Here is a 23,389-nt window from a genome sequence, read left to right as displayed (position 1 = left end):
TCTGGTGGCAATAGAGAATAAATGTTATTGGTCGAAACAATAAGTTTCCGTTCCCTACTATGGGTATTATTTCACATTCCATGCTCAAACCTAAACTCAATTACCACTTTCTATACTATTATATAAAAATCTAATGGTGTCTGTCTGTTAGTGTGTTACTAATAGGTGCAAAAACTACTGAACCAACTGGGCTTAAATTTTACAAAAATATAGCTACCACGCCAAGGACTATTCACATTTCGATACTGACCGTAGGCTTTGCCCCTTTGGCTTTAAAAGTTCTGAGGTGAACATTTTAAAAGTAAATATTGATTGGTCTCCATGGCTGCGATGAGAACACTAATAACGTTTGTTTACATTTGCTTTGACATTTAAATGTAAACAAGAAGAACTGCTAAACTACATTATTTCACAATTTCAGACAGCTGATACAAAGAAATTAAATGTAACATTTTCCATAACTATTTGGTAGGTTTATTTTAATCTAACCCTTTATCATGAAATATTTATTCTAAAACCATGTCAATGATTATAGAAAAAAAATATTCTATAACCTCTGCTGTATCAACTCCGGCTTTGCTTTTAAAGCGTCTAAGTTATGAAAATAATGTTATTGATATGTTTTCATGGAAAACGTATGAAAATTACAATGTATAGATGTTTGTATGAATTTGGAGGCTACTTTAAATAAATTCTAACTGCTTAACATGTGTTATTATTAATTTAACTTAACATAACTTGCACATCACATTGTTTTTATATGTATATTTAGGTAAATTAAGTTATTGTGTTTTGCTAAACCTATGCTTAAATTAAACTAAAGAATATCATCAATAACTAAATTGTACGTCGTTGATTTTTGTTTTCTAAAATCTGTTGTATATGTGTAACTATATTTAATTATCAAATGGTAATACAAAATACTCTTATTTTATCTTAACATAGCTTTCAGTTCACATTTACTTTATTTGATACATTTATTATTTGTGTTTTGCCACAGCACTGATTAAATTAAACCAAGGAAAATATCATAAAACTAAGCAGTACACAGTGTTCTTTTGTTTCTAAAATCAATGAAATATCTGTTACTATGTATACTTAATGATACGAGTGAAAATGTAAAGGCAATGGACGATGGAACTGATTAAATAACTGGTTTGTATATTAAGTTGTTTGTTGATATTTTTGTAGAGTAGAATCAGAGATGCAATGAAACATATACCGTATTTGCTATTACATTTTTTAGTCCTTGATGCTTTGATAATCATATTAGTTTTGCTGCTGTCTTTAATGCTAAATTATTTGTTTAAAATTTTTATCGTACCTTTAGATATAGTTTCTTTAATATTTCAAAAGACTATATTGATAAGGCACAGCAATATTTCTAAAGTGTATAACAGCTGACTTAGTTTTGCTAATGATTTATTTGTGAGTGAAGAAACTGAAGATGGAAGGGTTAATTTGTGATTTAATATAAAAAAGAGTGAAATAAAAAAAAACATTTTAATTTAATAATTAGTATTTTTGCAACTTCAAAATTGAAATTTAAAATGTCAATAATAAATTAAAAGATATGTAATCAAGGGAGATGAAGATAAATCATGTACGTCAAAGTTTTATTCAAAGATTTGGTTAGTTTTTCTCGTATTAGCCTACACAAATGGTGGTATCCACTACTTACCAGATTTAAAAGTCATATCTTAAACGTTTCTATTAAGGCCATAAGAGTTGAATGTTGTTTCTAAAAGCATTGGCGGATGTGCAACTATTATATGCAACAGATGTAAAGATTAAAATGTTTCTATTTTGTGTCCTCTTCCCGTTGCAAAGCACGGGTACAACAGCTAGTATGTTTATAATTCTATCTATAAACATCTTGTTAAGTACGAGTGTTCATGCAAATAGATAATTTTCTTACAAAGGAAGTAACTACGTTTGTTGAACAAAATAACAAGGAAATAGTAAACAAAAAAATACGGTTTGTAATATGTGTTTATAAACTTTGTAATGTACTTCTAGTATATTTTCCAAGGAAAACAGTATTTAATTTAAAACGCCTTATCATAGTTTATTTGCGAAATTCACTTGATGATACACTTGGATATCTTTGAAATATAAATCTGGAAGTATAGGCCTACATAATAGGACCAACCGATTAAGTGTTGCCTAATATCTATAGAAAACCAACCTGACAGACCATCACTCATGGTGGTGGGTGACGGAAGGCTGGCTCTACAAAAGATAAATTGCCTGTCTTCTTTATACAGATATATATATATAATTCATGTCATGTCAGTGAGTCTACTTAAATACAAATTCCACTAAACTCATGTAAACGCAAATATTTAAGTAATTTATACGCACAGTGGTGATAGAGAAGTAGGTTCTATTGGTTATTATAATAACTGCTTCCCTGACTGGTAACTTAAGTTTAAGCATGAATGGCGATCGATTTGTAACTTTATATATAAATGATTACTGGCTATTTTTATTTTAGATGATTAAAAAAGCCACCACAACAGGAACTTATTTGAAAAGGTATTTGTTTATTATACTGCGTTGCTCTCAGCCATCTCTCCTTAAACCTTGGATTCAGTGTTTCACACGAATCATTTAATATTCCAATGAGCGAACCAAGATTACAACTGCGAGCCATGTGATACGGTCCGCAGTTGTACGAGATTCGTACGATCAATAACCAAAATATCCAATGAATAAAACAATCTCCTATAGTTATTTGTGTAACTAGTGGTGAAAGTGGCACTTTGCTGCACACGAGAGCAATGCTTACGCACGAGCCGCAGGCGAGTGCGGAATGATCTCGAGTGCAGCAAAGGCCTTTTTCACTCGTGTTACACATTATATTTTTCCTACAGTCACTATAAAGCATATAAATAATTAGTCTTTCAAACACTATACAACACGTTTTTAGGTTCAGCTGGCAACACAAATGGTGCCCTAGAGAAAGTAGTACCCGCGGTCCATATCACTCCGCTATTTTTCCTCGGCAAGAAATGTGCTCCGCGTTTTGAGAATATAGTTCCGTATGTTTTTCTAATTTGTAGTGGTTTCCGCACATAAAAAAAATGCTTTAAAGGTATTTTCTTGTTTATTAAGATCGTAGGAATGTTTTAAAAACGTTTAAAAGAAAAGTCCAGAAAGTTCAGAAATAACGAAACTATAAACACGAAATGACAGGTTAAATCGTAGTTATAATAGTCAATCAGCTGCTCATAGTATTATTATCTTTAAGTGTTGCCAACCTATTTCCAAGCGTACACGGATTACGTGCATAATAAAACCACGCTGTTTTGTGTTGTTTCGTTGGAATCCTGATGTGCGGCAAAGTATAAACCGTACGGCAAAGTATAAACCGTACGGCAAAGTATAAATATGCAGCAATTAGCAGCTTTCTGTACTATAAACAGTACAAGGAAGCCAACTTTGTCGGGTGACTGTAGGAAAAAGTTTTTTTTATGTAGCTAAAGCAGAACAGTTTAAAATCCCCTAAAATATTTGGTGCAGATTTTAACTAAATATATATGCATTTTAATAGTTAAATACAAGTATACTGGTAATAAAAACTAATGAACAACCTAATAAACCTTACAGACAGAAATATTCTACAAAAGTAGTTGTGTTCAAGTGACCGTCAAAGAAGAATTTCCACGAGTATCTCTCAGGAGGACGATTTGTATCGTTTTGTTTCTTGGGTGACTTGAGGTCTCTTGCAGTTTTGGAGACTGTATTTTTTATTAGCGTATTTTCCTATAGGGAAGTAGCTACTACCGTAAAAGGCACTCGGGGCCGTTATCTTTTTCATTTTGAAGTCCCCAGAGGCGAAAAACGATATTCATCAACATTTGTACGTTTAAAAATATGTACGCCCGTGAACGCGATGACTCGAGTAATTTTGGTACGACTTTGATGAAATTTGGTTTGAAGTTAAACTTGGGTGAGTTTGCGAACCAACAAGATCGCCTCATGGGAACTATTATGGAATTATGGGGTTTCTAAATCTTCAAAAAAAATTTATTTCATTTTTTTTACATGAGAATGTCTAATTCTCATTGCATCTATCTTGTTGAGCTTAAAAACCAAATAATGTTGTATATTGAAGAGTTGTTGTAAAATTAGACGTCACAGAGAAAATTCCCAAAAACTGTAGCCCCCTAAAATAGGATTGTTAGTTATTCTTATGCAGAAAAAGGAAACTGATGTACAGTAGTTTGCTTGTTTATGAATGTATTTTGAACAAATTGGCGAATTTATTTATTTTAATTCTGGTGAAAAAACATTTGGTGAAAAAAGTGTTTCACTATTGCACCTAGGTGCTCGTCGTTAAATGTAATGTTATTTAAATTAGGGATAAACATGTCTTTTTTATAGATATATTATAGCATACTGCAATTCAATTAGTCTGCAGGTTTGCGGCAACTAGTGTTTTTTTTACATATTATAACGATCTTCGATAAAATGTATATTTCTGTACTATACGTATGACGTATGACATAAATATACCGTCATGACTATACGGTAAATTTTCAAACTTTATATAAATAAGTTTTGTTGTTGTTTCTAGAACTATACGAATTAAATTGTCAGGAAATCTCAGTTTTCACAATGAGAACCTATTGGTTGTCCACAATCTGTCTATCTTCTGATTCGTTTTTTTAAATGTGATTCTATGAAAAAGTCGGGAAATCATATTGGAGTATCTACGTTTGGAAATAATGTCACATAGAACGGTATAAACCATTCGTATATCCTGTCGTATATACTATAATACGAGCTATGTCTGTTTGTCTGTCTGCCTGCCCGTCTTTCTGCAATGTACACAGTATATCTCGAAGGATTTGGTCAAAACTTTGTAATTAGGGACTTTTAGCCCTAAAAACGTGATTGGTCACCACCACTACCTCAAGAAAATTCGTATTTCGCTACACAAGTCATTTAAAAAAAAAATTTACATTGACCTTATGGGTTGCTAAGTAGCTATGTCGGTTGAACAAAATAACAAGGAAAAAGTAAACAAAATACTTGTAACATGTTTTTCCCCTATAACAAGCCATCCTCCAAATAAGTATACGAGCAAATTACCAAATACAGTACAAAGGGAATAACATCAGTTGCAGTTGAGCAAAGATTACACTGAAGATTACTCAATATAGGGGAAAATAGTTCCGATCCAATACTGACTATTTTACTTGGCCCTCTCCTACCAACCTAATCGCTGAAGTACTGAGGCATTCTAAGAATAGTTATTTGTGCAACTAGTGAGAAAAGTGGGCAATTGACTCACTCGAGAGAAATCCTTACTCACGAGCCGTAGGCGAGTGAGGAATGGTTTCTCGAGTGAGGCAATTGTACTTTGAACTCGAGCTGCACATTATACTTTTCCTACAGTTACCATAAAACAAATAAATTTGTGAAGAAACATAACCTATTTTTACACAGAAGTGAACTTTTAATATAACATTTAATGTGAAGTGACAAATACAACAGTACAACAGCTGACCAGCTGATTTACAGCCAGTGCAGCCAACGTATTTCGCGCGCATACGACGTTGCCTGCATGTTACGCGCTCACTATTTCGTGCCTTCACGTTGCAAATCTGGAGTGAGACAAAGTAATTTAGAGTGAGACAATGTTAACATTGTCTCACTGATGAGCGAATTGGCCACTTTGCTTTCTCAAATCAGTGAGAGAACATGTACATTGTTAGGTAACTGTAGGAAATAGTTATTTGTGCAACTAGTGAGCAAAGTGAGCAATTGCCTCACTCGAGAGAAATCCTTACTCAACAGACGTAGGCGAGTGAGGAATGGTTTCTCGAGTGAGGCGATTACACTATGAACTCGAGTTGCAATTTTTTTTCTACAGTTACCATAAAACAAATAAATTGGTAAAGAAACGTGCCTTCACGATGCAAATCTGGAGAGAGGCAAATTAATTACACAATGTTAACATTGTCTCACTGATGAGCGAATTGGCCACTTTCGTGCCTTCATGTTGCAAATCTGGAGTGAGACAAAGTAATCAGAGTGAGACAATGTTAAGATTGTCTCACTGATGAGCGAATTGGCCCTTTGCTTTCTCAAATCAGTGAGAGAACATGTACATTGTTAGGTAACTGTAGGAAAACATTTTTATTACTAACCGTAGACGTTTTATTGCTGAAATAATTACAAGTATGTAATGCAAAAGTATGCAACTAAACAAAAATAAGATAAACTTTTATGATCTTGCTTAAGTTTAAGTGCTACTCGCACAAAATTTTTCTCCCCTCTAGTCATTGTAACCCGTTGTTTGACTTTTACGCTCACTAAGGGCCGCTTTCCCCAAATCAAGTTTAACTTAATCTCGGTTAACTTTAATCGGCGGGTTAAACTTAGGATGGCTTTCCCCACTATTTTGTCATGGCAGTTTAGTTTAACCTAGGTTTTCTTTGCAAGCAACAATGTTGGCAACACTGTTATGCAATTTTGTCTGCAATATTAGCTGTTTGACTCCCCACTATGACATATCTGTCATTAATTTTCTCGTGTTTTGTTATTTGTATTAAGTTTCGTGTCATTGACTCCAATTGTTGACATTAAAAGAAACATTTTTATTTGCAGGCTGATAAATTGTACTGATGCTAATTTATAAGCATTTCATTTCTTGTGTTTATTTAAGCTCAAACTTAATTAAACAGTAGGCCTACTGTACGCATCAAATAAAAGCATTAATTACAATCATGGGAAAATAAAATGTTGGGAAAGACGCAAAATTAATGTTTGTGGATTAAAAACTAGAGTCTATTCTTTGTAATGGCAGGCCTAGGCTACTCAGCATTAGACACGTTCGATCAATTGTTTCTAAACTAAATTTTAATTTTAGGCCTACTACAGAAGTTGTTAATTTACACATGATAATAGGCTAGTGGTTAGGCCCGAATGTTAACTAATATTTACTTTTGTGTAATGTAAGACTCGTGTTAAAATAAAATCAAACCAAAAGGCTTCTTATGAGCAAACTTTCCAACCACTGTTGCGTTGCTGTGGTCAAGGTAACCTATCGATTGTACACAACGATACTACCTACCGAAAATATAATAATTTAGGCCTACTCTACGCATTTAAAAACCTTAAAACCATTACTATATATCTGTAGCCTTATATCTTTAAATTTGAAAAAGTCATGAATTAGTTGTCTACATAGGTTCTGGTTTGCTATTTCGTAATTTATTTCCAGTTCAATTTATTTTAGGTTATGTTTAACAAACGTCAAACATTGTCATTGCCGTCTGCCGAACGTAACAAGTCAGCCAAGAGCCAATCAAAATCAAGCTATTATTCTTCTCTCCTGGGTTAACCCACGGATCGCCAGTTAAACCAGCCTCGCCCCTAGGGTAAACTTAAACCTAGTTTAAACGGAGAAATTATTTTGGGGAAAGTGAATCTGAGGTTAAACTAGAGTTTAAACCGCGATCAGAGTTAAACTTGATTTGGGGAAAGCGGCCCTAAAACAGCTGATAAAAAAAAATGATATAAACAAAATCATGTTAGTTTCAAAACGGCTTGTGACAAAGATTTTCCCCTTTTTCGATATTACTTCTATAGAAATTGAGATTCTGTCTGTTTTTTTTTTCATAGGGATTTAGCATATGGTAATAGTTTTATGGCAATTAAAACCCCCGGACGAAATAAGTTTTTCAATTGCAAACAATGTAAAACTCTAATTGTTTCTTTCAAAATTCGGAAAATATTATTATCAAAACAAGTTTTAGAACATTACAATACTCATGGAGGGCAATTCAGAGGACTTTCTGAATGCTGGTAGACTTAATGTATTTTGAGAATGTTTGCCGAGGGACCGATTCTCTGTCGCCGCTCCGCTCGCAATGTTATAGTAATTCGCAATAAACAACTATGCCCTTCAGATACACTCAACACAGAAGGATTTCATCTTCAAAAAATTACTTGAAATGTATTTAACCCAGACTTTGCTACCTTAAATGTGTAATAATTTAGGATGGATTGTTATTTTTCCTATAGTTATCTGACAAAGAAGGCTTTCTTGTACTGATTATAACACGCAAAGTAGCTAATAGGTGTTGCCAACCTATTTCCAAGCGATCATGTATTACGTACCTAGTAAAAGCACACATTTTTTTTTGTTTGGTTGAAATACTGGAGTGCGCCGAAATAAATTAGTGCGGCAAAAGTAAAATAAGTGCGACAAAAGTAAGTAAATGCAGCAGTTAGCTACTTTGCGTGCTATAATCAGTACAAGAAAGTCCGCTTTCTCAGGTAACTGTAGGAAAATAACTATTTCATACAATTCATTTCTTTTAATTTTGCAGTCAAGACATTTTTAGGGAAAAATATGTTTATAAAATATACCATTGAGTTCAGTTAATATGATAATTAACTGGAATATGATAATTTCGGCTGAACAAAGCTCATAATAAGTATAGGCCTAAATAAAACCTTTTACTACTTTGGGTTATAAAAAATTACATGTAATGCCAATAAAATTCCATGTAAGTTAGGTTATATATTCTAGTTTAAATTAATTAACCAACCTAGAATGTTTAATTGTTCAGTCAAAGTACATTTAAAGTTTTAAGTTCAACGTAAATTGAAATTATTTTGATCTTACCAATAGTTTGATTTTTTCTTAAATATAATATAAAACCAAATCTATTCTCAAACTAATATTTAATCATACTTACACTATTAAGATGGTTAAGGAAAATTAAATAAATACAAGATTAGTGTTATATCAAGCCTCTAGAAGCCAATCCCTTCAAATCTGCTTAGTTGCTTTACGTTACCCGAATATTTCATGTTTCAAGAATGTTTGATTTCAAGCTTGCGCATTTTTATATTTGATAAACAAAATTCTTAGTTTAAATACCTTTCGTTAATAAAGTTAATTCCATACCTTTGAAACGGTAAAATAAAATGAGTATGTTCAGTTACAATTATAGCTTATGGAATTTATTTATGTGAGTATATTTACATGATAAACTGAATTATATGATATAATTGGCTTGCTATTATATTATTAATTATCAATACTTATATAGATTAAATACCAAAAAGCACACAACAAGTGTTGTTATCTCCAAAATAAATAGTATAATTGGTAGAAAACCCCATGTAACTACGTTTTCCAACTACTCATCGTTGTTTTATCGCTTCTATATCCAAATAATGTATATGAACAAAATCAATTACATTTAAAATCTAAATACTTTTTATAAAAAATAGGTTTTATACTGTATAAGAATACTGTGTTATGTTCAAAACGCATTTTGTACTATGCTTCATTGAGCTATGAAAGAGTTGACCCTTTGCTGGTATAAAGAGGGAGAGAATCTCAATGTGATCTTTCATACGAAAGGGCCTTTAAAGACATTTTAGGACACATCGACTAGGATTTATCAATCAGGTAGCTTAACTCTGTTCACCGAACTTTATGATATTACAATAACCACTCTTCAAGATGATAAATGACTGATAAATGAGCCAGAAATAGAAAACATATTGATTACCTTTTTTTGTTGCCTTCGACGAGGGGTTGATTTGATAACGGGTGATTAAAATTAAATAAAGTCCCTTATACTTTGAATACAAATTAATTTGAACGGATGATGTTTTTGGCATCTGGGGACCTCAAAACGAAAAAGGAAATCAGTACCGGATGCAGGTCTTACCGTAAGACCTACGGTAATAGTTTATTCCCTATATAGTTTATTGATTAAAATAATGAAGTATTGCAATACCTTGATATGGATATAATGAAAGATAAGGTAAAGGTAAAGAAGAGTCTAGGTCAGAGCTAGGTGATTCAGAGTCGGATTGCCAGGTTAAATTTTCCATCAATAAGAAAATTCCACTGAAACTTAAATAATTAAGTCCAAAATTAGTTGAAATAAAACTTTAGTTTTCTTTATATTTCTTTTACAATCGAAATAAACAATGCCGAGCCATATAATAGCTCAATCCCCCGGTACTGCCAATGTAATAATCATAACATGCGATGTATATAATTATGGCCCTTGAATTAACCCCTGACTCGCTGCCATGGTAATCACACCCAGGTCCGTAACTATGCCATCAGCCAAGACTATAGCCTAGAGTGCTTACACATGATAGCTTTGTAAGTTACAGTGTAACCACCATCTGACACAGGTAATTGCTTGTAAATATAAACGAAACTTCAGTTCTAACTGTTGTGAGCAATAATTATAACAATTATAAGCGTTTAATAACAGTAAATATTTGACGCAGTCACACAAAACATGAAAATGAGTCATGTATCAGAAGGTTTCGGTTGAATAAAAGCACTGACTGTTACTTAGACTACACGTCATATCAATGTGTACAATTCATAATTTTTATTCCCTATTAAAACATGTCATACTATTGAAGATAATAACAATAACATTTGAATAAAATATAGAGAGTAAGGAAATATTGTGTTAAAAATTTTTCAATAGCATTGAATATTCGTTTAGCGTCAACAGCTATCGAATCTAGAAGCCGTTCAAACGAAGCAGACTGATGACTACAGCTTCCTTTACATTTAGCGAATCAAGCGTTAATGTTTCAATGGTACCGTTGTTTAAACTCTTTGTTGTCTGATAATTTTGCTTCTTGTGTCAGTGAACACACATTGACTAGTCTGTCTAAACTTTCACTTTTTAACTGTGTATTGCAGTTTTACTGAAGGCCAAATTTAAAACATTTTACTGACAGATTGTATATGAAGCTATATGGCTCTGACCAAATTAAAAACTATAACTCTTAGCGCTGCAAATCGCTTATTTCAGTCTTATAATTACGTAGGGTAAAAACTTGTCTAACAGAGTAGTCCAGGGGAAGGAAACATGAGCTGATTACAATAAAATTGTTACAATTGGTACTCGCATACTTTTGTTTGGTTTTAACAAGCAAAGAAAAGATGTGTACAGTTAACTTACAAACAAAGCAACAAAAATGTATAAAATGTAATTTTAAAATTATACATGCATTTTGATTAATTATGTAGGCCTACATCCAGAACTGTATACATTTGATACTTAACCCTACACATCTAATTTTTCTATGCGCGTTTCGAACTCAACACGGTTACGTGGGATGACAGCACCAGGGAAAGTGGCGGAATATCGTGAGCTGACAGCGACGTATACCTAGAACGGGTCGCCGGAATTGTACCCCCCTGGAATTGTACCCCCCGGCGATCGTTGACGTCATTTTGACGTCACGCCTAGAGGGGGTACAATTCCACCCCGTACACTTTGATTTTAACGAAATCTAATCTATTTAATGTGGGCAAGTGATCAGTGAAGCGGATAATTATATTAGATATAAAAAAGAGCAGGAGATGTACGGCCCGGAATTGTACCCCCCTGGAATTGTACCCCCCGGAATTGTACCCCCTGCCAATATCAAAATATTTATGTACGGGGTGGAATTGTACCCCCCATCAGAAAGCCAAATGTGTACGGGGTGGAATTGTACCCCCCTCTTGGACAGCTAGCTTGCCTTGTGTTCGGGCTGGAATTGTACCCCCACCCACTCGATAAACTTAATTGGTATTATGAAAATGATTAGTTTAGTTGAATAAATGGATGGTTTATTTTATATCACATTTGCTACACGATTCATATTGGCCTATAAACAGTTTTTGAAATATCTAAGACATACTGTTACTGTAGTTCATACTACTTGTTCCTTTATTTGTTAAGTTTGGTGTAATATTTTAATTGGAACATTGATTATGAAATGGGTAACTGATGAAGCCCTTTACTCCATAAATTCCGAAACCTATTTGTATTTGATTATTCATGAATACCTATATGAAATTAATCAACTTTCACAATACCATTTTCCAAAAAGCTTTATGTTCGCTTTGAAGCCTGCTGTTTACTGATGAACATTAATCAGTTGGCACTTTTTATGATAAACCTTAATTATTGTAAAATTCAATGATTACCTTAAAGCAGTTATTTACAACATTTTTACAATACAAATTCTGCTCAACACTATACGGATTACATTTAACGAAAGAACTATGGGATATTCAAATGAAAATTAAACAATAATTAATTTTCCAAATAAAATGAGGATGTTTTTTGCGACCAGGGAGATCGAAAAAAACTAAGTACAAAAATTGAATTTTAATGACTAGGGAAATACCTGGGACTTCTGTGCCCAAACAAAATGAATACTTTGTGCGAAAATAGAAATTTACATTTTATAATACTGTATCCACCAAAGCAATCTGTAACGAGTCGCCGTTAGTTACCTTATCACGTCTTGTTTTTGTGTCTCTTAAATCGCGTTTTCGGTTAATTACCACATTGTATCAGAGATCGCAAGAGATGATAACAAACAGCGTTGCCGTAATCGTGGGAAATGACGACAAATTTGCTGTGATCGTTTGGGATAACTGCGATGTTCTTGTGATCGCAGGATATACCTGTTGCCTTCCTTAGTGACTTAATAAAAGACCAAGCAATATGGAATAAACATTTATGAAATTAACGCTGAGCTTGATTCCCTCATGGACAAAGCTTCTAAATAATTTTATAACCCAAGCTGATTGATTTTTTTAAAACGATACAAGCAGTGCAAATCCTAAGAAACTTTGTTTTTAAGAGGAGTCGCAAGCAGCGAATTTCGGCTTGGTTATATAGATTTGAAATACTTACCTTTTGATTACTGCACATAGGCCTAATAACTAAGCTAAACTAGTTTGTATACAATAACTACGCTATAAGAATGAAATGTTTATTTGTTCACGTCACTTTTCTTCGTTCTTTTTCAACGTAATTTAATATGACCGTGAAAAGAAGTTGATGTATTTCATTTTTGTTCATTCAAACATAATGTGCATTATTGTTCATTCGGTAACAAATTATGAACAGTTATTACTGGCAAAGGTAGACAAAATACCTGTTGTAAAATTTAATTCGGGACCACGTAAGTTTGCAGATGGTGCCAGCCAATCACAAGACAAGGCTAGAGCGTCTTTGCCACATCGCCCGTTGACAACACTAATTAAAATATACTAAGCAATATTATCAAATCAGCTGGTATTATTAGATTTGGCAACACCGCACGGTTCTCATTGGTCCATTCAAAACCATATGGTAAATAGGCTCCTCCCTCAACTGCAAACTTACGTGGTCCCAAATTAGGTATCTGGTACAAAGTAGTTCACAGTTTGTCAAAGTTTTAACCTTTGTGAATTTAAGCTATCCCATGAACAGTTAGTACTTGGGAAGGTTAAGAAAATATTAATGAATAACGTACAAATAAGTCTGTTAGGCCTCTCGCACGTTACTCTGAATGGCCTTAATTTGCAGTTTCTTAGAATATCCTTTTACAACAAGCAATTCATTAGGTGTCGGGTAACTTGCTTCATTTCACATTCGTGTGATTCCCCTCTAATATCCAACATAACTATTGTTTTAATTTTAGTTGGTAATCATAATAGACAAGCTCCTCGGTTAAATGGGGGGGGGGTACAATTCCAGGGGGGTACAATTCCGGGCCGTACATCTTCTTCTGCCGTGACCAGGGGGTACAATTCCAGGGGGGTACAATTCCGGTCCTATAAGAAGGGCTAGACTGACGGGGGTACAATTCCAGGGGGTACAATTCCACCCCGTACACTGGTCAAATAAAAGTGAGTTCTAACTGAGGGGGTACAATTCCAGGGGGGTACAATTCCGGTCCGTTCAGTTTTTAGATGCCAGTGGATTTAATCAAACCACTCGTGCATAACAATATCAAAGTTTTATGAGGGGGGTACAATTCCAGCCCGTACACGCCGTTTTGGTCGAGAAAATGAGACGTCATCATGACGTCACAAACCAGCAGGGGGTACAATTCCAGGGGGGTACAATTCCGCCACCCCCCTAGAACGCCTGTCTGCTTACTTGCTCTGTACTCCAACAAACTAGCGGGACGGGATTTGGGCTTAGCAACAATGCATTGACAGCCTCATGAGTGACGTTTACCACAGTGTGAAAATCGTAGTTCAAGAATCAAGTTGGACGTTTTATTTTTAAGGTCGTTTATTACAGGTTGAGCGTTATGTGACAATACAATCAAGGAATCTAAATTGTGATGCTTTACACAGGCTCTGATAAGAAACAATGGTGATTACAATCAAGCATTTCAACATTCCTGCCAAACTACGTCCAAGTATCTGAAATAATGGTAAAGCGCAATTTAAAAATAGCACTTTCTCTATATGGGGAATTCGCTTATAACACCGCCGCAGCAAACCTGCATACCATGCTAATTCCCATTTGTCTGACCTTTTTTGCCGACTTTTCACAAAGAAATTTGCTTAGACTAGTCAGAGATATTCCCAATTGAAACACATTGGGTCTAACGAGTACTTAGATTTATTACTTCAGGGTAGGTAGTACTGCAAAGTGTGTTTTTGCACCCACACGGACATCACTTCGAAAACCACTTTTTTGGGTCCAGGGGGGCCCAAAATGGATATATCCACTAAAAACTCAAACTCGAAAATGTTGACGAAAACAATACTTTCTCCATATACTATGGTATAGTGAGAGAAAGTAAAATATCCCCACCGCAGCAAACCTGCCGACTAAACGAACTTCCATTTGTTTTAATTGATTTTCAATCAAATCTATTTAAATAACACTAGGTTTAACGAGTACCTAGGTTTGCTGCTATAGGGAGGCTAATAATGTGAGGTTTTTAGTAAAATATTAATAGATTAGAATAAAATAAATAAATTTCCCAAGTTTTATCAAAATATATCCATAAACAAGCAAACTACAATATTTTACAATATTCTCCATAAGAATAACATGGTAAAGTAAATGATAAAATCAATCGTTGTATTGAATTCAAGTGGTTATAAAGATCAATGTAAAACTGAACTGTATACAAAAACAAAAATTAACAATAATCAAATCAACATTATGTAAAATATTTAGTTAGTAAAAACTGACATTTAATATGATGGTAAAGATCATAAGGAACAGTAGACACTGCAATGTGAATTTTAAATTTAAATTTTTAGATTTTTCCCTTTACCAAGAACCGTACAAAAACACTTTGATATAGTAAATTGGTTGTTTTTTAAGCTCATTAAAAAGGTCCAGAGGAAAATTGGGAATTTCTTTGTTTGGCAAAGTCTAAAAGTCATAAACATCTATCTATCTATAGCTATCCTTATAATCTATCCTTAATACGTGAAGGCGATTTCAACGAAACACAGCTCCTCTATTAATAATGGACGGATTTTTACAAACGATGTGTCAAAATTAAGTATTTTTTGTATAGACTTTCACCGATTCCTGTAATAAAAGTCCTCGGGCTTTGCCCCACATGCCATCAAAACCCCAATGTATTTCTTATGAAGTTAAAGATTTTTTTATTTATACAGACGAAGAATGTGTGTTAATTACAGCTGTTCATAGTAAACACATGATACACGCAAGAGCGTTCGTTTTCAGAGTAAGTTTGTTTTCAGTTTCAATAACTGGAGTGGAGTGATTACATTATCTTTGAGTTGAACCTTTTAAGGAATCGGAAATTATGACTGTTATTCGTTTTGAAATAACACCTGTAATACTTTAATTGCTCGAATTCGAGCAACAGGTGCACTAGTACTTATTTAATACGCAAGCAGATTTTTTGTGACAATTACTCCTCCGAAACTACTGAACCAATTGACATGTTTTTGGTGTCATTGGAAAGAGCGTAACGTGAAGTTGTGCAGGAAACTTTCTTTTTAGGAAAATAATAAGAGAGTGAGGCCCTTTAAAGTTTTGTATCTCTCCATAAGATTAACATGGGAAACAAACGTTGTTATGAAACTCCAGCTGTTGTCATAAATTAAAAGTGAGAAGAACTTGTGAACAGCCAATAAGTTAGCTAATTCAACTGTTTGCTACAAACATTTACTTACCGGTACTTGGTTGAAATGAACTATTTACTATTTGAATTTGGGTTGGCGTAAATACAACAATAGAAAAATGCGAGAGAGCCTGGATAAATTGATATACTAAAAAGAAAACTGAATTAACACTGTGCTGCATTTCTTCGTAATCATTGAAAGAGCAGATTTTGGAAACATAGGAAAGTCATAGAGAACCACCAAGGAGAAGAAATAGAAATCATGTTTTTTTTTGAATTTATAATCGTTATTATGGACAACCTAATGCGGCTATGAGTAAGGCTATTCGTAGAAAACACTTTTAAAAAGTTTAGCTTTTGAAAAATGATAAGTTATTTACAAGAAATGTTGATTACATCGATCTATTTTGTACATCTTGAGTATTTCCATAATCTTTGAGTCGAATCTTTTCAAGTCATCAGATATTATGACTGTTATTCGTTTTAAAATAACACCTGTAATTGTTTTATCTATGGTAATACTTAGCAATTGCTCGAATTAGAGCAACATGGACACTAGTACTTATTTAATACGCAAGCAGGTTTTTTCTGACAATTACTCCTCCCAAACTACTCAACCGATTGACATGTTTTTGGTGTCATTGGAAAGAGCGTAACGTGAAGTTGTGCAGGAAACTTTCTTTTCAGGGAAATAATTAGAGTGTGAGGCCCTGGGGCCCTTTAAAGTTTCGTATTTCTCCAAAAAATTAACATGGGAAACAAAAATTGTTATGAAACTCCAGCTGTTGTCAGAAATTAAAAGTGAGAAGAAGAACATATTTTGATTGTAAACAGTCAATAAGTTGGCTAATTTAACAGTTTGCTACAAACATTAAATGTTAAATTTAAACAAACTGTTAAATTTTAATGACTTGGTTGAAATGCAATATTTACCATTTAAATTTGGGTTGACGTAAATATTACAATGGAGAAAAACGAGGGAGCCTGGATAATTTTATATACTAAAAAGAAAACTGAATTAATACTGTGCTGCATTTCTTAGTAATCATTGAAAGAGCCGATTTGCAAACTATGGAAACATAGGAAAGTCATAGAACAACACCAAGAAGAAGAAATAGAAATAATGTTTTTTAAAACGTTTGTACGTCCCCAATGTTGTCGGTTACTGAGGTGAAAGAGGAAGTAATGGCAAATATTGTTCTAATAATTGTAAATATAAAACAAGCACCTAACTTGAGTGATAAACTTGTATTTTTCCCCTTTTGTCATGTAAAGAACCAGTAGCAGCCCGCAAAAGTCCAGCCTGGATTACATATAAAAACTAAATATGATTAGTTTGAGTAAATAGTAGAGTTGTTAATTGAGTTTTGCTTTTTCATTTGATTTATTTATTATTTTTTGGTTGCTTTGATTGTGCAGTTGTCTGGTTTCTATTAAATACTGCTGGGGGAAATGAATATTTAATCAGATCGCAGATGATCATAAAAAAAAACTTGTTCAAGGTGACTGTCGTTGTGGAAATGAAGAAGGGTTGGTCGCAAGGTGGAGGTCCGATCACTGACGGGTTGGCTCGGACTCAAAAGGTGAACCATGGGTTCGTTGGGGCCGAGCTACTCAAAACCAGACTGATGGAACTCGCGGGTACCGTTTTGGGGTCTGTGTGTTGAAGGAGTTTGGAAGGATAGTAACCGTTCTTGTTGAAACCTTTTTTTTTTTTTTTTTTTATAAAGAACGTTTCGCATGCAAATTATTACGCATGCAGAAAATTGCGCGTCGGTAAGCGCTAGAAAAAGGTGGGAATAGGTTTTCTTGGGATTCTGGAGATTGTTTCCTTATCAAGTATTTCCTTGAGAGGCAAGATTTCCGGTTCGTTTGTTTCTTTGTAAAAAATAAAAGTACTGAGTTTCTTAACTAAACTGGTAACTATTTTTCCCTAAATCTAACTACCTCTACCTTAGTGACTAATTAAGCTAAGAAGTATGAAAAGAAAATAAGGGAGGTAAAGGAAAGAATAGAAAGAGAGTTTGTCTCTAAACACTCGACGGGCAAGGTCGCCACAGAAGGTGCCATCACTGAGCCCTTTCCTACGGGGTAAAAATAAGCAAAGTAAAAAATAAAATTAAACCACCCGTGGAAAGTTAATTCCAAAACAAAAAAAAATCTTTAATCAACTCAGTGAGGGTGCGAGAGACGAAAAGGGAGGGGTAAAAGATTTGGCCGACAACGCACGGAAGAAGACGTGTAAGGCAGCCCATCCAAAAGGAAGGATACCCTGAGACTCACTTTCTTCCGGGCATTGGCGGGGACAGCGACAGATTGAGAAGACTTAACCTAATATCACTTTAGCAGAGTGCTCCGATCTGGGTAAAAGAGGTTGATTTGGAATGTTTGAGGCGAGGGGTAAATCATTTCTGCGTGAGAACTGGTGAAAGAGTTTTCTATTGATGGAATCAATGTCGCAAATGCGTCGCTATTTAAATGAATGTCATCACGACGCATTGACCTTCCATAATAGGCATGAAAATATTGCATGTGATTCAATTCGTCGGGGATGTCTATTACCTTAGTAAACTCTGAACGTAAAGTCAGCAAAAATTTGTTTATTTGATGCAGGCGGTTGATTGCTGAAAAAGAATTCCTTATCCTTGGATAATGCGGTAACGTCGTAAACACAACTACCATCCCAGGATAATTCCGACGTAATAATCTCAGAAAAGACAAAAAGGAGTTCTTAAAAACTGTAATTCCAACATTTGCTAAAAAATCATTATTACCTAAGAAAAACAACAGTGGCATGTGTGGCTGTATCGCAGTACTATTTAACTTAACAAAACTCTTGAGCTCGGATATTTTTGCTCCAGGAATGCCCTTGACTAAGATTGGCTGTAATCTTCCAGTTGAGTGACGATTGGTTTGACAAAAATTGTAAATCGAGTGGCATAAGAGTCACCAGTGGCGGATTTAGGGGGGGGGGCACAGGGGGCACGTGCCCCCCCCAAGAGCTGTGTATAAAAAAAATTTAAACTAGTTGAAAACCAAACAAAATAATGCAGTTGTTTTGTTTAACTACGGTATATATTTTATTTGCCCATTTAATACTAAACTTTACTTCGAATAAAAGTACACAAAATGCTTGGTAGCCTAATCAAAATTGAGTAAACTATTAAATAGTAATTGTGAAAATTATGTTAGTTTTCGCCGGCCGTCGCTCCTAAAGCTATAGTGCTATGCTAAGCTTCTTCTCCTTCTCCTCTTCAGTCAGCCAGTCACAGTCAGTGAGTGTGGGTGGCGTAGCCTTCGTGTTTGTCTGACTCAGACCAGACAGTCTGAGGTGGTAATGCTAGTTTGTACTGAATATTGAGGTTATTTATGTGTTTGTGTAAGAATGAAGCGGCAAGTTGCAATAGACTCTTTCTTTGTGAAGAAAACAAAGGTAAGTAGCCTATTTTCCAAAATGTCGTTATAGTTAGTATTAGGCTATAGTTTTCGTTTTAAATATCAGTTTTACAATTTACTTTACATAATGATATTCGGTACATGAATACCCAAAGGCCAGAACCCAGAAGAAAGATTGGATTTCGCCAATGATAGCGTAGGATACTGTATATGGTTTAACAAAATTAATGTAGGCCTATGTTTTACCATCGCAATTAAGGTGTTTTCTTTTTTCACATAGCTAAACCAGTTATTAAGCCCACTATTTCATTCTCCTTTTTAATGGATGTTAGGCCTATCGGCCTAGCCTACCATTATGCTGGCAGGTACATTAATTAACCTAGTAAGCCTACCTGTATTTTTAGGTAGCTTAGCCCCATATAGGCCTAGTAGATTAGACTAAAATTCACTTGCGGCTTCGCTCGCGGTTAAGTTAGTTATATGTCAAATGCCAGTGGGCCTATCCCAAAATGCACAATATCATATTTAGGCCTACCTACACTTAACTTTTATTTTTATTCAAAGGTAAAACATTTTTTAAATCCTTTCATAGTACGAATCTAGAGAATATAGGCATAATGAAATTTTAAAAACAATTCCGGTAATTATGTCAAATTTACGTCACCACTCTAAAATAAAAATTATTTTTTTTAATCTGTTTGTTTTTTGGTGCTGATTTTAAAAATGATAGTATTTTTTTGCGGAAAAGCACCGTTTTCCCGGAAAAGTGAAAAACGAAAAAAACACTTTTTTGTCCAAAATCCATGTTGTTGGTACTCAAATTGTGCGGAATTTCACGACGAATTTAACGGTATATTTCTCATTATGATCCGACAATTAATAACCAAAAAATCCCATAAAATATTGGGTTAGGTTAGAAAATGAAGAAAATTAATGAAAATGAAGAATGGAGAAAAGCTGCCAGGCAGTACAAAAAGAATTAATCTCCCTTATATTATTTACTCAAATCTTAATTTGTGGGATTAAAATATTGGATGTCTAATTGTTCTGAAGATATGTTTTTATTTTGTTTTTAGACTGTTAATAAAGATGCTGATGAAGAATCTCCATCTCCAAGCCAAAAAGAACCTCCAAGGCCACTGACGTCCTCAATCACACTAGAAGAAGAAAGTGTGAAATCTTTAAGTGAACCTCAATCGGGTCAAAATGAATTGCGAATCCCTGTTCGTGATTTTGGTCTCTTACTGGAGAAAAAAAATGCAGTAACTGATTACGAACGTTATGATTGGTTTCATAACCATTGGACGCCTCCGCCTGCATTCAAGTTTCCTGTAAAACGGGAAGGGAATAAAAATCGATCGTTTCAAACAAGTTGGCTTAATCAGTATTCGTGGTTGGTGTATAGCGAGGAATTGGGTGGTGGACTTTGCAAGGCGTGTGTTCTTTTTGGACGTGGTGAAGGTGGGAAAAGTGACGGGAAACTCGGTAACTTGGTAATCGAACCCTTGACAACTTTCAAAAAGGCGACGGAGATCTTTAAGAAACACGATCGTGCACAGTACCACATTAATAATATGAAAGCTGCCACACACTTATCCAACATATTGAGCGGGAAAGATGACGATGTTGTAACGCAACTGAACACAGCCCAAAAAGCGTTGGTAGAAGAAAATAAAAGAAAGTTAATCCCCATAATTAAGACGATTATGTTTTGTGGAATTCAAAATATACCACTGAGAGGCCATAGGGATGACGGTGAATTGCTAAACGTCTCAACTGAAACTGAACAAGATCGAAGAAATGATGGTAACTTTAGGGCTCTTTTAAGGTTCAGAATCGACGCAGGTGATAAAGACCTTGAATCGCACATCCAGTCATGTGGGAAAAACTCATCATACATCAGCAAAACAATTCAAAATGACTTAATCCAATGTTGTGGTGAAGTAATTACAAATAAGATTGTTTCAAAAGTAAAATCTTCCAAATATTTCACAATTATGGCTGATGAGACAACTGATATGTCAACAAAAGAGCAGTTGTCCATTTGCATAAGGTATTTAGATAAAGTGAAGTTTGAAATCAAAGAAGATTTCTTGATGTTTCTCAATGTAGTAGACCTAACAGGAGAAGGCATTTCAAAGAAGATACTTGAAACGCTATGCAGCCTGGGGATTGACATTAATGATTGCAGAGGTCAAGCTTACGATGGATGTTCTAATATGAGTGGCAGATTTTCAGGCGTACAGGCAAGAATCAAGACCATACAGCCTCTAGCTGTGTACTGTCATTGTGCTAGTCACAAGCTTAATTTGGTGATAAGTAAAGCCTGTTCAATACCACAAATAAGAAATGCTGTTGGAGTTGTGTCATCTGTATCAAACTATTTTAGGGATTCCGCTAAGAGACTACACTCACTTGAAGCAGAGATGGGCGAAGATTTTAAAAAAGGAAAGAATGCAGTGAAGAAGATGTGTGAAACCAGGTGGATTGAGAGGCATGATGCCGTGTTGACATTCCTCAGTTCTTTGCCCACATTACACATTGTGTTGGAGACTATGGCACATTCTAATGATGAAGGTGGAAATAAAGCGTTTTCTCTGCTACACGCTATTGTTTCATCTGAGTTCATCATAGGTCTGGTCGTTTTGGAACATTTCATGAACCTTACACTTCCTCTAGCAAAGCAACTCCAAGCTGAGTATATGGATGTACTTAGTGCATTGGCTCTAGTAGACGCAACACTTAAATCTCTCAATGAACAAAGAACCGACTGTATCAAGAATTTCAAAATACTTTATGAAAAAGCTCAACAACTCGCTACTAAAATGGGATCAGATATAAAAAAGCCTAGAATCATTGGTTCTCAAAGACACAGATCAAATATTGACTGTGGGACACCAGAAGAATATTTCAGAACTTCTATTTACGTCCCTTTTTTGGATTTTCTTATCAGTGAACTTAATAGCCGATTTCCTAAAACAGAATTGTCACAAATTGGCAAACTTCAAATGCTCCTACCTGCTGAAGGAAGGTTTCAAGAAGGGTTTCAAGATTTGGTATTGGAGGGAGCTAGACTGTATGCAAACGATCTGCCATGCTACGATGCACTGAAAGGAGAACTAAGCATATGGAAACACATGTGGGCTTCAAGATCTCAGGATTTCCCCAAGTGTCCAGCTCATGCTATGAGGTACACAACATCGCTGCCGAATATAAGTGTTTTGATTCAAATCATATGCACAATTCCCGTCACCACTTCAACGGCTGAGAGGTCATTTTCAGCTCTCCGGAGACTGAAAACTTATCTAAGGACGACAATTACGGAGGAAAGACTAAATGGACTTGCCAATTTGCATATAAACCAATCTGTATCCTCAAAAATCTCAGCAGATGAGGTTTTAACTCTGTTTGCTAAAAAACATAAAAGAAAGTTATCTTTTGCTTTAAACTAAACATTTTGTAGTTAAGTGATGTCAACTTCAGTTGTTTATCTTCAACTTCAAATTAATATTCTTGCGTTTATTGTGAGTTGAGTTACTAAATACAATACAACACATATGTACAGGATATATGCCTGCACCGATATTAATTTATTGCATCCCATTCCTAGATTTTTTAATTTGATAATTTCTTATTACAGTTAACAATCAATTATTTTTAAATACTGGTTTCTCTAAAATCAAACCTTTCAGGCATATGTTAAACATTAATGATGTTGCCAAAATAAGAAGAAATAAATAAGAAATCGAGCTTCTATATGGAAGATTTATATTAAAAATATGGCTGAAAATTGCGTTTTTGAACACCAGAAAGTCAAATTTTCTCCGGGGGAGGACCCCCCTTTCCACAGGGGGGTATTCCATACCCCCCTGACCCCCCGGTGTTTCACGGGAATGGGCTAGGTGGTGCCCCCCCCAAACTATATTCCTGGATCCGCCCCTGAGAGTCACCGATTACCTGAATATTTAACGAAGATTTTTCTTGGTTCATGACCAATTCTTAAATTCACCTAACCTAATTGCAACTCGGTGAAACCCAAAACCGCTCAACCGACTACGAATAGAAGTGTAGATTCGTCGAATTT

General features: G+C 34.7%; 1 protein-coding gene across 1 annotated transcript; it reads left to right on the top strand.

Moving 5' to 3' along the window:
* Positions 1–19,294: 19,294 nt before the first annotated feature.
* Positions 19,295–22,757, top strand: LOC128987038 (52 kDa repressor of the inhibitor of the protein kinase-like). Its single transcript, XM_054407700.1, has 2 exons — positions 19,295–19,342; positions 20,382–22,757. The coding sequence occupies exons 1-2, from the start codon at positions 19,295–19,297 to the stop codon at positions 22,755–22,757; spliced, it is 2,424 nt and encodes an 807-aa protein (XP_054263675.1).
* Positions 22,758–23,389: the final 632 nt, after the last annotated feature.

The sequence above is a fragment of the Macrosteles quadrilineatus genome, unplaced genomic scaffold, assembly GCF_028750875.1.
Source record: "Macrosteles quadrilineatus isolate MER2022 unplaced genomic scaffold, UCM_ALF_1.0 Scaffold_2__2_contigs__length_208266976, whole genome shotgun sequence".
NCBI classification, from domain to species: Eukaryota; Metazoa; Arthropoda; class Insecta; order Hemiptera; family Cicadellidae; genus Macrosteles; species Macrosteles quadrilineatus.
Note: the sequence above shows the minus strand (reverse complement) of the source record. Positions and strands in the feature narration are given on the sequence as shown.